This window comes from Delphinapterus leucas, chromosome 2, assembly GCF_059928025.1.
Source record: "Delphinapterus leucas isolate spDelLeu-1000000601 "Yukka" chromosome 2, BTC_Dleu_Yukka2, whole genome shotgun sequence".
NCBI classification, from domain to species: domain Eukaryota; kingdom Metazoa; phylum Chordata; class Mammalia; order Artiodactyla; family Monodontidae; genus Delphinapterus; species Delphinapterus leucas.
Genome location: NC_143130.1, coordinates 166,381,399 through 166,397,838, shown reverse-complemented (window position 1 = coordinate 166,397,838; position 16,440 = coordinate 166,381,399). Strand labels below are relative to the sequence as shown.

Genomic DNA, 16,440 nt, shown 5'->3' with positions numbered 1-16,440 from the left:
ATGGAGAGACTCCGAAATACCAGATTCTCACCCCTTGTCCTCTCCTCACACACGTCAGAGGAAGAGGAGACACATTCCACACTCGAATTGGCACTAGACTTCACAGCAGATGCATTTTCAACTACTGTCCCAGGAAGGAGGCAAACCTGCTTTCCCCTGCAAGGGCAGGAGAAACAGTAAGACAAGTAAAGGAGGAGAGGCTTGTCCTTGAAGCAGGACAGGAGAAAGAACAGTCTTAAAAGAGGGCAAAGATAAATTTCAATTTTAGATTTCTTTAGTTTGAGGTTTTTGTGGGACACTCAGGTGTTTAGAAAGAAGTTGAAAATTCAGATTCGAGACTATCAGGAGGGGGAGAGAAGTAAGAGAAGCGGAGTCGAAGCTGAAGGTGAAATGAGGACATTTAATAAACTGTACATAGTCGGCGCTGCCGTCTTCTCACTGAATCCTCACAGGGAGCCTGGGAAGCAGGTTTTCCTCCATGTTACAGACGACCACTTTGCAATTCCAAGCTCTCAGATGGTTTACTGAGCTCTCAGAGCTATAGCAACAGGAGGGCCGCAGTTCAGTCCACGGGCTGCTGCCCCTTCTCACCGCCCTGTTCTTTCTGAGGCACAGCAGACACTAGTCTGCATCTTGGGAGAATACAGTAGAGATGGAAATAATGCTGAGGGCACGACAAAGGATAAAGTTAACATTTTAAGGGGCAGTAGCGGAGAAGGGGAGTTGAAGGAGAATGAAAAGGAATTAGTAGAAAAACAGAGAGAGAGTGAAGTCCTGGAAGCCAAAGGATCAAAGATGGAAGAAAACAGAAAACATTGGAACTCAAGTGCCACACACCACAGAGTTTAGAGAGCTGTGCACAGAAAACAGAGCTATACGCTCCACACGAGCCACTGGTCACCTCTGCGAGACTCACGAGAGCAGCCTGGGTCAAGTAGGCAGACAGATGGGAGAGTCAGTGACATCTTCTGGGTAAAGACCACAGGCTGAACCCACGCATTGTTTCCTCCTGAAACTCTAATAAAAGGTCAATTAAAGGGTTAATTTTTAAAAAACTCATAGAGAAAATAATTGTAAAAGAAGAGATAACCATATTTTGAAAGTAGAAAACTAACTTAGTAGATCTCGAAAAGCAGAATCATAAGCCAATAATAAAGCAATCTAATGTGGATCCCAAGATTCTTCAAAGGCTAAGAAAGTGGCAGCACAGGGGACCCTGGGAAGGGGTTGGGAGGAAACAGGGTACAACAGAAGTGGGTTCAAGTGTCCATTTCTCTTTTATTTATCTGTTTTCTTCTTTTCTGATCCTTACCACACCTATTCCCCTAACCTTTATATTAAAGATACTTGGAATAATTGGAGATGTGCTTTCCCATCGATCATTGCTAGATAAGCTTATGGACGAAGCATCATGGTCTCTGATAGGAAGGTGCCACAACAAAATTAACTAAATGTATATACTATTAGTTTTAAAAATCAGTTAGATTTCCTGGTAACCTTCGACCACTTCTCTCTTAGAGAAAAGTGGAGCTTTAGACTCCTGAAAAGGTAAAAACAGAGAGGGTTTCTGGACCAATGAATGCCAGCCATGTTGAAAGAAGTACGATTCTGAAAACGTGTGGATTAAGTAAACATTACATAGTAGTTAATGTTGAGGTGCGTCCCTCAGCCCCCTGTCCCCACTTAGCTCCCAGAACCCTGACAGCCATTCCATTTCTTAAAAGATCTTTCTTTGGAGAAGCTTACCAACCTGATAGAAAAGACCCAAAGACACAGACATCATGGTGCCCCCAAAGTAAACAGGCAAGACAAATCACTCTCCACTGCAGGGTCTACATTCAAAAGTCAAAACCCCCTACCTCATCCCCCAGTTAACGAACCCAAAACACCAACCAGCTTTTTAAGTGCCCCACTCTTAAATATAAGTCAACCAAGGATCCTCAGACATCTGAGAACCTGTCATGAAATACAGTGATCAAAGCAAACAACCTGGAGAAAACAAGACCAAGGAGGGAGGGGAGGAAAATGTCCAAAACTGCCTTTAATATCTTCAGAGAAATAAGAGAAAGTATTGCATACATGAAATAAAATCAGTAGGTTAAAAAATAAATTAAAGGAATATGCAGAAACAAAAGGGCTCTCAGAAATAAAAAACGTGATAGGAGGTAAGCAAAGGATGTACTAACTCATAAGCCTTGTAGAACTGCTTGATGCTTCAAATTGTACATGCATCATGGATAAAAATAAAGGAAACAAAAAAAGTTTAAGAGTTGATGACGTAAATACAACATACACAGACCTTAGCTGCCAAACATTTTGAAAATACTCTTATGTAGAAAGCAGGATGGAATGTGGGTAGATGAGAGGGCAACATCAAGGATGAAGAAAACCTCAACACCTTTATAGACAGAAGGGAGAAGCCAGAAGAGGGTAGAGCCTAAAGCTACAGAAGTGTGGTGACACCGGCGACACCAGGATGTTCGTCAACTGAGTAGGATCTGGCATCTGGGTAAAAGGTAACCCTTAGAGACAGTAAGCACACCTTTCTAAGACAGAGGCCAGGAAGGGTCAGGGAATATAGTTGCTGACTGTGGAATCCTGAACATGGGTGAAGAAAATTCAGTTAGGAGCCAACAGGGAGGGGTCAAGGGACCACAGCTTCCAACACTGGGCAGGTTTAGAGGAAACAGATGCAGGAGAAAACAGGGTCTGAATTAACGACTCCAGGGATCCAATGGCTCCTTTCATTTATTCAGCAGACAGTTATTAGGCACTTACACGCATCTGGCAGGGGCCAGGCACTGAGAACACAAAGATAAATAAGGCACTCACCCCAGTCCTGAGGTAGCCCATGGTATTTCTGTCTGTGTGCTGGGGGTCAGGGAGACAGGTAAACAAGTTACAGTGGCTCTAAGAATGGTAAGCTCTAGGTATAGCCCTGGCCATGAGATTCTAAAGTGAAGCACAAGTGAGGAGATAATGTTGAACATGCCAGAGGACACTAAAGCAGCTCAGGGCAATGGCAAAATTTGGACAGAGAGTAGGGTAGGGACTCAAGTGGTCCCTAAAGCAGGGGCATGAGCAGCCAACAGTTTGCAGGGACCTGGGTGAAATGGCATCAAAGGAAGAAAGTTTCTGCATGAGGTGAAAAATACAAACACCACATAGCATGAAGAAAATGCAGATCTTATCTCCTGGCCCTAAAATATTTTCACAGATCTTAATATGGCACCTTAGGGCAGGATCTAAGACATACAAGATACATTAAATGAGGTGTAAGGAATGGAAATAACAACTGAAAAATGCTAGATTACAAAGAAAATTTAAGATTATTACCAACCTTGACTGATCTGCAGAGTTTCTGCCATTACTGGGTCAATTTGCAGTCGGGATAACAACTGCCTCTGTTGAGTTCCTAGAATATAAATTTTAAAACTTCACTAAGCTTAAAAAACAAACAATACCAGCACGTGTGCTTCCCAGAAATTAAGACCAAAATAATCTTTCTGGGTTCTTAATTGAAAGTCTTTAAAATAGTTTAAAGCTTCAACAATACAATTTAATAATATTTATAGACCAAAGGTCTGTAAGACAAAAATCTGTACTCAGGTTAAATCAAAAATGGCAATGGTTCTCCCTGTCTGGAAGCTGGTTTCCCCGGATTGGAGATAAAGCCTGGTGATAAAGAAAAAGGGGGTGCAAAAGCGAGGGGGAGGTGCTGCAAGGACCCTCAGCTTGCGTCCTGGGAGACAGGCAACAGCCAACTGCAAGATCAACATGAGAAGTGTTTCTCTCAATCACCTAGGCTCTCACCACTATAAGTCAATCCCCCACCCACAGAAGTGCAAAACAACACCCCAGAGTTATCTGATCAGAGTTCCCAAAAGACAAACTACAGGCTTGGATGGATACAAAAAGAATAATGAACAAGTAAGTAGACACTCAGAGCTCTGCAGTCCAGGTCCTAAACCAGCAAAGCATGTAAACAATCACTTGGATCTCCTGTAAGAAAAGATGCTCAGCTAGAGTATGTATTATTTCTTAAACACGTTCATAATTTCCTCATAGTTACACTGCAAAATGAAATAAAACAGAGACACAGAATTGATTTTTCTATCTTCAGTTTGAGTGATGGGAGAATATCATAACTTCTCCAAACCTCCCCAGCCCAGTGCTCAGCAGATACTAGGTACTCACTTGCTGATTTAGAACAGAAGTGTTACAGTACGGTGTACGAGGGAATGTAATTGATAGGGTTCCAAATACTGAAATATCAGTAAGATGCACGCATGCTAATTCTTAGTAAATCTATTACTGTCAAGTTTCACAAGGACAGTCTGCTCACTCAGTGCCGACATGTAAGTTGGCAACTGTTTGCCAACTATCATGTTTCATTAAAATTCAACTTCAGTAAAAATTTTAAAACCTACCGAAGTTTTATCAGCTATTTTCTTTTAAAATATATATTATATTACATTTTAGTGGTGTGCAAAAAAAACAAAAGTTAATTCCTTTCAAAATTATCATGGTTAAAAACACAGTAAATCCTGAGGAGCTGACCTGAAAACACAGATATCATTTGGTCAAATTGTATTCCTGTAGGACAGCTTGGGAAACTGATGTGTAATTAGGATACAGGAATTCAAATACTAACAACAGGTCTCTTTAGCATAAACAGTGAACAATGGAAGAATTATACATTTCCAAGTAATTTCACAAGACAGACACATGAAAGAGGACCATTCTCTGACATTTTAAGTTTTGCTTCATCTCTCTATACTCATCTACCTTTTCAAACCATCATTTTAGAGAGATCCACTAAAATGGACGGAATTCTAAAGTCTAGGCTTCTAAGTTAAATCATGTAGAAGAGTCTGATTTTGTCATTAAAGGTCCATGAAAAATTCAAGTTCTCTGTGCCTTGCTGCCTCCATATGAAAACCACTACACGATGATATCACATAGTAGGAATTTACCTTTCTCAATGTTTCTAAGGAAGCCAATTATTTTTACATCAGTAGTTCCTGACTGTGATTCAAAATCTACTACCTCTTGAAGATATTCAAACTGTCTGCTGCATTCAGATGTTAACGTTGAATATTCATTCATTTTAACCTCCAAAGATGAAATTTTTGCTTCATTCTGTGACACTCTAACATTTAAATCAAGAAGATTTGCTTCCACTGTCAAAATTGCTGCTTTCATCCCTTTAATTTCACTGATATCAGTTGATATTTTCCTTAAAAGTTGGGAAATATTGTCTAGCTCACTCAGTGAACAAGAGGAACTTGTTACAGAACCTAAGTCAATTGGCCCAGGCGAAAAGAAAGATGGTGATGGTAAAGATGGTGATGGAAACCTTGAAGACATTTTCATAAAATTCTCTTTCCTTCTTAGTATTTGGTAATTTTTCTTTCACAGCCCATTAAACTTTCATCAAAAATAAAAGCAATCACTAAGGCTGTTACTTTAAGAAGTATTAAAAGTAACATTTTAAAACCTATAAATTAAAAGATAGGGCTGTACATTTCTGGAGTCAGAGCTCCAAAGTAAATCTGAAAATGCTAAACAAACCAGACCAATGTTCTCTTTGCCACAACTAAGAAGCCCTAATATGCAGGCCCCTGTATCCTGTGAGTCTTACTTACAGCTCCTCTCTAAACAATAAACCCTATTATTACACACAAAATAATTCTGGCTTCTGATTGGCTGGAAGCAGACATGTGACACACAAAGAATTTTCTATTATTTAGCTCATATGAGGAGCACTGAAGATCTGAAGCATAAATTAAGCAATAAAACAGCATGACGTACTTCATACCTGAATATGATGTGAACTTAATGTACTTTTGCCCCTTCATCAATTACCCATAATTTTCAAGCTTCAGATTATTTTTAAATTGTTTTATCTAGTATCGAGTTTCATTTCCCCTTGAAAATAGTAATAGGACAGTACTTGACACTTCCTTTCTAGGGAGAGGATAGGGAGGGTAATTGGACCCATGATCACAGACAAATCTCTTTAAAAATATATGTGGTGGGCTTCCCTGGTGGCGCAGTGGTTGAGAGTCCGCCTGACAATGCAGGGGACACGGGTCCGTGCCCCGGTCCGGGAGGATCCCACATGCCTCGGAGCGGCTGGGCCCGTGAGCCATGGCTGCTGAGCCTGTGCGTCCGGAACCTGTGCTCTGCAACGGGAGAGGCCACAACAGTGAGAGGCCCGTGTACCTCAAAAAAATTTTAAAAAAAAATAAAAAATAAAAAAAAAATATATATGTGGTGATGGGACTTCCCTGGCTGTCCAGTGGTTAAGATTTCACCTTCCAAAGCAGGGGGTGTGGGTTCGATCCCTGGTCAGGGAGCTAAGATCCCACATGCCTCATGGCCAAAAAACCAAAATATAAAACAGAAGCAGTATTGTAACAAATTCAATAAAGACTTTAAAAATGGTCCACATCAAAAAAATCTTTAAAAAAATGTATATATATATGTGTGGTAATAATGGAATTCAACTGTACTGATATAAGATATGGTGGAAATTTAAAGATAGGGAAAATGAGGACTTGGCCTTGGTTTGATACTAGATCATTATTAGATATGTGATTTTCTCCCATTCTGTGGATTGTCTTCTCTTTTTCTTGATAGTATCTTTTGAAATACAAAAGTTTTTAACTTTGATGAAGTGCAAGTTAACTATTTTTTTCTTTGGTTTCTTGTGATTCTGGTGCCATAAGAAACCACTGCCTAATCCAAGCTCATTTAGAGTTATACCTATTTTTTTCTAAGAGTTTTATAATTTTAGTTCTTACATTTTGAGTTAATTTTTATATATGGTGTAAGGTAAGGGTCCAACTTCATTCTTTTGCAGGTGGATATCCAGGTGTCCAGCAACATTTTTTGAAAAGACTGCTCTTTCCCCAATGAATTGTCTTTGCATCCTTACTGAAATTCAAATTGATCATAAGTATACTGGTTCATTTCTGGATTCTCAATTTGATTCCATTGGTCTGCATGTATACCCTTATGCCAGTGCCAGTCTTGATTACTGTAGCTCTGTAGTAAGTTTTGAACTTGGGAAATATAAGTCTGTCAATTTTATTATTTTTCAATAGTTATGGCTATTCCAAGTCCTTTTCACTTCTATGTGAATTTTAGAATCAGCTTGCCAACTTCTACAAAAAAGCCAGCAAAGATTTTAACAAAGATTGAGTTGAATTCAAGATCTATTTGGGGAGTATCACCATCTTAACAATATTAAAGTCTTTCAATCCAAGATCACAGATGTCTCTCCACAGCTTTAGTTTGAGAAAGGTTGTTTTTACTTTGGTTTACTCACCAAGCCAACAAATAAGCTGTGCAAAATATAAGGATGCAAGACGGTAAACACAACTCCCCACAGCCTCTCTAAAAGAATTTGTATGAAGAACTGTAGCCTTTGACTTCCCAGTTAAATAGATGTCATTCACAGTTAGAGAACAGAGAAAAAGTGCCGAAATTTATACAAGAATCTTTATTCGTTTCTCCATTACATCTGTAAATTAACCTAACCTCTTCAAAATCTTTATACAGAAAATAATTTTCAAATTTTACAAGGCTTTAGAGTCGCATGGAATTTTTTAAGAGCACTAGCTAACAAAGGACATGTATAGTAAATATTAGGAAGAGTGGCAAATCCCCAGCCAAGCACCGCCTGCAAATCAGCTGGGCAGGAAACACAACTTCAGTGAGCAAAGTAGAAAAGTGCTCTAACAGGGGATGGGTCACAAAGAAACAAAGTGCCTAAAAGAGGCCATTTGAGGCTTCAAAGCCTGGGCCCTTCAAAGTTGGGCCCAGCCCAACTTTAGAATGCAAAATAAGCAAAGATCCTTCCATAGATTCCAACGTCAATATCCATCAACAGAGGAAGTTCACATATTCTTGGGAAACCAGAGCACAGAAAGGTGAAGGTCAGCTAGTGAGTGGCAGAGCCGGGTTTGCCGCAAGCGGTCTCTCTCCCTGAGCCCGTATTCATAATCACTAGGTTATTATACTTCTATGATACATTAAATGGAACAAAACATGTTACAAAGAAAATCATGTGGTGTAATTCCTTTATATAGACATACATATATACATATAAATATACAGATAATTCTATTCTATACAGAAAGGATGGACATGTACATACATATAAAAAAAACGCCAAGACTACAGACGTACACCAGTCTGTAAATGCAGTGCTTACCTCTGAGGAAGGCAGTGGGCTGAACGAAGGGGGAATTTTCCTTGTTTTCTTTGAATATAAAAACTCCTCTTTACTAAGAGTCTTTCACAGTGATTCCAGTCCAACATGATATATTAAGTATATGCATTTACAGCCTCTCCTTCTGGAGAGTCCGTAAAAATGAAGTAAAGAACTTAAAAATGGCACAAATCCTTAACATATAGCAATGGATTCCAAATTGGGTCTCTAAGAGGATAATCCACTTTGTTCTAACATACATATCAATAAGAGCATTTGAGTGTGTATACGTAAACTAAATACATACATTTAGCGTACACACTGAAAAATAATTTTAGAATACAAAAAACCGTATGGTCAGAAACCTGGAGATCCCTGATTTAGAGATGGGGGTTAGGAAGGGATCATAGCAGATGAGATTTCAACCACCTCTGGAAAATAGAAAATACATGCACAAATACTGACCAAGCAAAAAAGCCATAAACGAGACACTGGGAGAACCACAAGTAAGATGCAAGCAGGAGTGACACATTCATTAAGGCAACAAATATTTACTAAGCTCCTACCACATGCCAGGCACTGTTCCGGGTGCTCGATAACAGCAATGAAACACACACACACACACACACACACACACACACACACACACACACACACACCCCACACACACACACCACCCCCACCCCCACCCCAGTCAAAGAACTTATATTGTGGTGGTTGAGGGGGAGGAGATGAGCCTCAAAAAGAAACAAATAAAACACATTTTATGTTGATGATATTTAAAGCTCCAAGTCTGGATAAAAGTATCCAAACTATGAAAATATAAAATATATATTAGATGGCAATAAGTGCTATGGAGAAAAATTAAGTTTTAGAAAAGGGGGCTGGGGGACTTCCCTGGCACTCCAGTGGTTAGGACTCCGTGCTTCCACAGCAGGGGGCACAGGTTCTATCCCTGGTCCGGGAACTAAAATCTCACATGCCACATACCGCGGCCAAAAAAAAAGAAAAAGGAAAAGAAAAAAGGAAAAGTGTGGTAGGGAGTGTGTGGCTCGGGGGGCTAGGGAAGGCCTCACATAGATGAGCAAGCTATGTGGACATCTGGAAGAAAACATTCCCAGGAGAGGGCAAAAGCACCTCACACATGCTCTTCTCTGAATGCTCTGAAAGAGAAACACACCAAGTATGTCTGGGGAAGAGCAAGGAGAACAAAGCGGGGGATAGGTAATGAGATGAAGGAGGGCCTTTTTTACTTGGAGCGTAATAGAGGGTCAACAGAGGGTTCTGAGCAGGGGAGTGCTGTGATCTAATTTACAGCTTGAAAAGATCACTCTGCTGCTGTGTGGAACAGACAGCAGAAGAGGAAGTTTGAAAGCAGACAGACCAGTAAGACACTATTGCAATAATCAAGGCAAGTCATGGATGATGGGTTAGCCTAGGATAATAGAGGCAGAGTATAGTATAAGGGGTGAGTGAATTTTAATATATTCTGAAGGTAGAAGATGATAGGATTTGCTAAAGGTGGAAGGAGGTAAGGAGGAAAAAAGAGGGGAGGGAGGAAAAAGGAGGGAATGAAGAAGGAAAGGAGAGAGAGAGAGAGAGGAAAGGAAAAATGGCAGTAAGTTTGAAAGAAAGAATAGCACAGGTTTCTGGCCTGAGCAACTGGAAAGGTTGAGCTGCCGTTAACTAAAATGAGGAGGACTGCAGGAAAAACAAATTGGAAGGGAAGATGTTAGCAGTTCGGTTTTAGACAATTTTAAAAGGATTTATTATACATCCAAGACGAAATGTGGAGTAAGTAGTTGGATAGGAATTAGGAATTCAGGTACAAGGTCCAGGCTGGAGATAACTAATTTGGGAGTTGACAGTGCTGAGATAGAGATATTTAATCTAGATGAAATGAACAAAGGGGCACCCAATGGTGATAGGTTGGAGCAATGAGCAAAGATTTCAAAGGATGTGAAACAGAAAACAAGCTTTTCCAAATGGTATAGGCACAAACATTTAAAAGATAAAATTTTTTAATTTTTAAAAAAATATTCTTTTCTAAAGAAACTCAGCAAATGATATGGGGAGAATCTAGGCAGCTAGTGGGAATGTTTAAGGGCCCCCCCAGGGAAATTCCTCTGCAATTTCAAGACCAATAAAGCAGCTCCTTATCTGCTTTATTTAAAACAAAACCTGCCCACAGTAAAGCTTACAGCCCATGCCACAACACTAGGTAAGTCTTCGTACTGCCTTTTCTTATACTAGTAACCACGTGTCCAGACTTCTTAAAAAGAGCCTGCAAATGAAAGTGCAAAAACACCAAACAAACACTGATAGAAAACTATCCATTAGGGGACAAAAGAGAATTCTCTAAAAAAAAATCCAAAAAAACCTCTTGTTATGTTCTTCAGACAAATTTGAAATGATCCTGTATTCACAAGATACTATGAAAAACAGAACAAGAGAGAGCTTGTGGAAATTTTCAAATATGCCTGTCTTAAAAAAGAAAAAATAGGGGGACTGAAGAGAAAGTCAAGAAAATATTCCAGAGTAGAACAAGATCAAGTTAAAATTGAGGAGAGAAAAGGGAGAAAAATCAAGGCAGGAAATTTATTATCCAACTAACAGAATTTCCAGAAGAGAACAATGAAAAGAACAATTTTTTAATAGAAATAATATAAGAGAATTTCCCAGACTGAAAGCATGGGTTTTCAAATTAAAAGGGTGCACAGGGTATCCAGCCTGTAAGTAACTAACTAGTACCTAGACTTATCACAGCAGATTTCAGACATCAAGAACACATAAGAGTAATAACCTATAATGGAAAAGAATCTGAAGAGTGTGTGTGTATAAATCAATCACTTTGCTGTATACCTGAAACACTGTATATCAACTATGCTTCCATTAAAAAAAAAAAAACAAAGACAAAAAAAACAAACCACCACAGAGAAAATCCTAAATATCCCCAGAGGAAAAGCCCTAGTATTAATAATGGAATAAGAATCAGATGGGCTACCAACTTCTCAGCATAAACATTAGAAGCCTCAAGATAATGAAGTCACGCCTTCAAAGTTTTTTGAGGATCAGAATTCTGTACCTAGTCGAAGTATCAATCAAATACTTCCGATTTCTAAGGGCTCAAAAAATTTACCTCCCATATAAGTTTCTTCATGATGTGGTGACAAAACAGAAGACTATACTGAGAAGACAAAGTGGGATCCAGGAAATGCAGAGCAAACTCGGGGGAGGAGTAAATCCTGGGATGACAGCCTTGAACCAGACCTAGAGAGCAACCAGTGGGATGAGCAGAAGAGGACAGAGGCTCTAGGAGGAAGGTACCTAAGAAAAAAGGGAAATCCAAAGATTTAATAGTATAAAATGATAGACCTTCAGACTATAATACAGGTAGGCAATGCAAGAAGGGGGAAAAAAAGAAGAATCAAAGAAAAACAAAACACTGTACATAAGGGGAAAAATGTAAACAACTCTAGGGAACCCCTAAATGAAGAACTCTAGAAGATGATGTAAACTTGGCCCTGAGAAGCATTTTGAGTCTTAATGATTTAAACACTGCTTACTGGTTCTCTACTTTTACAGTCAACCTACAAAGCATGGCAACTGTAACTAGAAAAACAGAACAAAATGTAAATTAGATCTTCAGCAATATAGAAGTACGGGTGACAGAATTTAGAAAGTGGGGGGGATGAGAAAAGATGTATAAGAATTAAAGGACATAAATGTCCTTATCTTTCAGGAGTCAAAATATACTGATACAGTTAATCAGACAAGAAATAGGTGTATTACTTAAAATTATAAAAGTAATCCGTAGATGAACTAAAAATAGTGAATTTACTACATGGGCTTGGAGGCAAGGAAAAGTGAGAGTTAGATACTGATATACTGTAGCAAGAAATCAAAACATAACATCTATAGTTGGTGAATTAAGAAACAGCGGTATAAGCATATTATTACAGACATGGAGAAAATGAAAGAAAGTCATAAACAGAAGCATTTAAAAGTGGTGGCCTCCAGGAGAACCAGTGTGGAAAATAATGAAGCAAAGAATGTTAGTTGTTATTCTAAATTGTGCTATACTATTTGATTATTTTCTAATCTATCAGCAGGTATTACAATGATTTGTGTTGTTTTTCCAAATTTTCTATGGTGAGCATATATTTCATAATGTACCATATTTTACTTTAAATATAAAATTTTATTTAACATATACCAAATAGGAAAAATAAAAGGAAATCCATGCCTAGACACATTGTAGTGAAACTGCAGAGCATCAAAGACAGACAGAAGATCCTGAAAGCAGCCAGAAAAAGGACAGATCACCTACAAAGGAACAACAGACAATTAGAATAACAGAAGTCCACTCAACAACCATGGAAGCCAGAAGACAGTGGCATAATATAAACAAGGTGATGAGAGCAAATAACTCTTGTTAACCTAGATTTGTGTATGCAGTAAAGCTAGCTACTGCACAAGAACAAGGAGAAATGAACACTCTTGTAGGTGAACAGACTCTTGGGGAAATTTACCACCAACAGACCTGTTCCAAAGAAACTTCCAAAGAATACACTTCAAAATACTTTAAAATACTGGAAAATGACAATCCCCAAATAACATTCAAGTGATATGAGAAAAAAAAAAACAATAACTATGTAGGTAAATGTGAACAAACACTGCCTGGGTAAAACAGTAATGGTGCCCAATTTATCCATTAAAAAAAGGGCCAAAATGGAAACACTGGAAACATAATGTAAAGTCTGAGGGGGTAAAACTGGAGCTAAGGTATTCTAAAATCCATTTACTGTTTGGGGATGGGGTCAGAATATTAACTTCTGGAATATTAAATCTGTATGGTAAAATTTCAGTGGTAACCAATAAAAGAACAGAAATAGAGTTTAAAACAGTACAAAATAAAGGAGAGCTGGGCAACCAACAACAATTACAACAGTGATTAATGAATCTTTAAAAAAGACAAAAAAGATCAAAAAATGAAAGCAGGCAAATACAAACCAAAAAAAGGTGACAGAAACTAGTCCAACTCCATCAATAATTCTCATATATGTGAATGGTTTAAACTCATATAAAAGCAAGCTCAGACTGAATTTTAAAACAGTAATCTAGCTTTATGATAGTTAAGAGATACGTATGCCTAACAAGGTCAGAGAAGACTGAAAAATGCATGAAGCACGGATATATGAAGCAAATACTAACTAAATAGCTATATTAATATCAGACAAAACTGAGTTGAAGATAAAAGCATCATTTAGTACATAAAGGATTATAGATACAGATAAAAGTTTCAATTCATCAGGAAGATGTACCTTCCTGATTCAATTCACCAGGATAATTTTAAGTATATGTGCACCTAGTTTAATGGCCACAAAGTAACTGCAACAAAATCTACCAGAAGTACAGAGAAATGAAGACAAATTTGTCATCCTGACAGACAATTTCAAAACCCTCTCAATCGCCGATAAGTAGACCGAAAACTCAGCAAGGTCAAGATGTGAACAATATTAACTGGATAGCTTTGTCTACTAAATGCAAAATTCTCAATTCAACAATTAGAGTCCACTTTCTTCCAAAATGCACAAGAAAGACGTACAAAACTGACTGCCTTAAGTCTTAACTATTTTCATAAGAGTATGTATTACACAGATCACATTATAAGACCACAGTACAACTAAGTCCATAGTATATAATTAAAAAGGTTAACAAACAAAACCCAAAACTTCCATATACTATGAATTAAAAACACTTTTAAATAACTTATAGGTCGAAGAAGAAGATCATAATGGGAATTAAAGGTAATTCAAATGATAATGAAAAATGTATATATCAAAATCTGTGAGGGCTTCCCTGGTGGCGCAGTGGTTGAGAATCTGCCTGCCGATGCAGGGGACACGGGTTCGTGCCCCGGTCTGGGAAGATCCCACATGCCGCAGAGCGGCTAGGCCCGTGGGCCATGGCTGCTGAGCCTGCGCGTCAGGAGCCTGTGCTCCACAATGGGAGAGGCCAACAGTGAGAGGCCCGCATACCGCCAAAAAAAAAAAAAATTGTGACATGCAGCAAAAATGGCATGTCAAGAGAATTTCATAGCTTAAATGTTTACATTTGCAAAATAAAAAGGACAGGCTAAGATAAATTAGTAAGAAAAATATAGATGGGTATATTAAAAATAAGAGCAGAAATCAATGAAATAGACAACACACCAAAAGAGAATCAATAAAGCCAGAATTGTTGTCATGATAAACCTTTGAAAAGACTGACAAAATACACTTCTAGTGACAGATTAACCCAAGACAAAAAGAGAAAAAGCAAAATATTTTGAGGTGGCTAGCCCATTAAAACTACAGAGGTCAGAGAGATGAGAGAACACTATCAACAACTCATGCCATTACATGTGCATAGATTTTTAAAAACCTGTCACAGGGCTTCCCTGGTGGCGCAGTGGTTAAGAATCCTCCTGCCAATGCAGGGGACACAGGTTCGAGCGCTGGTCAGGGAAGATCCCACATGCCGCGGAGCAACCAAGCCTGTGTGCCACAACTGCTAAGCCTGCGCTCTAGAGCCCGCAAGCCACAACTACTGAGCCTGCACGCCACAACTACTGAAGCCCGCGCGCCTAGAGCCTGAGCTCTGCACCAAGAGAAGCCACCACAGTGAGAAGCCCGCACACCGCAATGAAGAGTAGCCCCCGCTCGCCGCAACTAGAGAAAGCCCGCGCGCAGCAACAGACCCAACTCAGCCAAAATAAATACATAAATAAATTAAAAAAAAAACAACCCTGTCACAGACAAAGCTACAAAACAGTGAGTAAGCACACTAATTAATAACTTCGCAGTGTGTCACTTCACGCTTGCAAACAAATGGTACTGGTAAGAGTAGTAACAGTCCTCATCAGTAGAGATACTTGATACCTTTTCAGTTTTTTAACCTTTTACTTTAAAACAAAACGATGATATAGAAAACCACACAAAAGTAAGAGTTTAATGAGTTCTAAGGCAAAACACCCTTATAACCACCATTCAGATCAAGAAAATAGACTATGTAAGCTACCCCACAAGCCCCCCTTCATGTACTCCAATATAATCAGTCCTATTCAAAAGTAACCACCATACGCCTTTTATAGTAATATCTACAGTTTGTGGTTTTATCACACAAGTGTATGTACCTAGACACTATAGATTAATCTTACCCCTTTTGTCTTTTAAGTCTTTTAATCTAGAATTCTCAGGCTGTTTGACCTATACAGTGCCCCAGAGAGGGTACTTTGCCTGTTGCACACTCATGGTGCAGCAATTAACATATTCCTCTGGCCTCTGTACTTCCTGCAAGCTGACTGCTGCATCAGAGGCTTGATCACTCAGGTTCAAATCCTCTGGCAAGACTAAGGTAGTGTTTTATTCTTTCATTGGGAGGCACAAAATGGCTGATTTTCACTTTAAAAACCATTTTAGTAGCCATTATCAGTGCCTAGATTCATTAATTCACTGTTAGTTGGGAAAAACCACTAGAATTCTATCATTTTGTTTTCACTTCTTAGCTAGAATAATTTTAAAAGATGCTTCCTTCATCTACTGTATCACAAGGGGTAGCAAACATTTTCTATTTTAAATTCTGTGGGCTTTATGGTCTGTTGCAACTATTCAACTCTGTGGTTGTAGTATAAAAGCAGCCATAGACAATACATAAACAAATGGGCATAGTTTACTTCCAATAAAACTTCACTTACAAAAACAAGTACTAACTCCTATACTACTTTGATACCCAGTGGTACCATCCTTAAAGGAAAGACAGCATAAATGCTCAATTATTTTATTTCTCTGGTTTCCAAGACAATGAATTAGTATCTATTATCCTCCAAAAGGACCGATTGTTTACTTAAAAATGCCATCATGAAATCACAGATTCAAAACCGTTTGACAGACTTCAATTCACTGCAAATCCTTACTAAAGCTCAAATCCCAGTTTCCAACTACTCTTCACAAATTGGCCCAGTTAGTACCTACTGGCTACTTTAAGGGTTTTCCCATTTTCAGGTCCATGATTTATTGGAACTGCACATAATGCTGACACAGCAAATTGCACACCATAGTCAAAGACTTCTTTAAAAAAAGAGAGAAGAGACAAATACAAGATGGAATCGTTAAGGCTTCACAAAACAAGTAAATCTGAGATGAACCTGGAACAATTTAAAGGACACAGCTGAGGAG

The 16,440-nt window shown here is 38.6% G+C and overlaps 1 protein-coding gene across 19 annotated transcripts in view; it reads right to left on the bottom strand.

The window, feature by feature from the left end:
- ZC3H14 (zinc finger CCCH-type containing 14) overlaps positions 1–16,440 on the bottom strand; it is a 38,911-nt gene that overhangs the window by 9,599 nt on the left and 12,872 nt on the right. For 12 of the 19 annotated variants that reach the window (XM_089908085.1, XM_089908081.1, XM_089908082.1 and 9 more), the window contains one exon: positions 3,341–3,415. The exons of the other annotated variants lie outside the window; for them this stretch is intronic. In XM_089908085.1, coding sequence (XP_089764211.1) covers positions 3,341–3,415 — 75 coding nt within the window. The remainder of the gene's footprint in view (positions 1–3,340; positions 3,416–16,440) is intronic. 19 annotated transcript variants of the gene reach the window in all.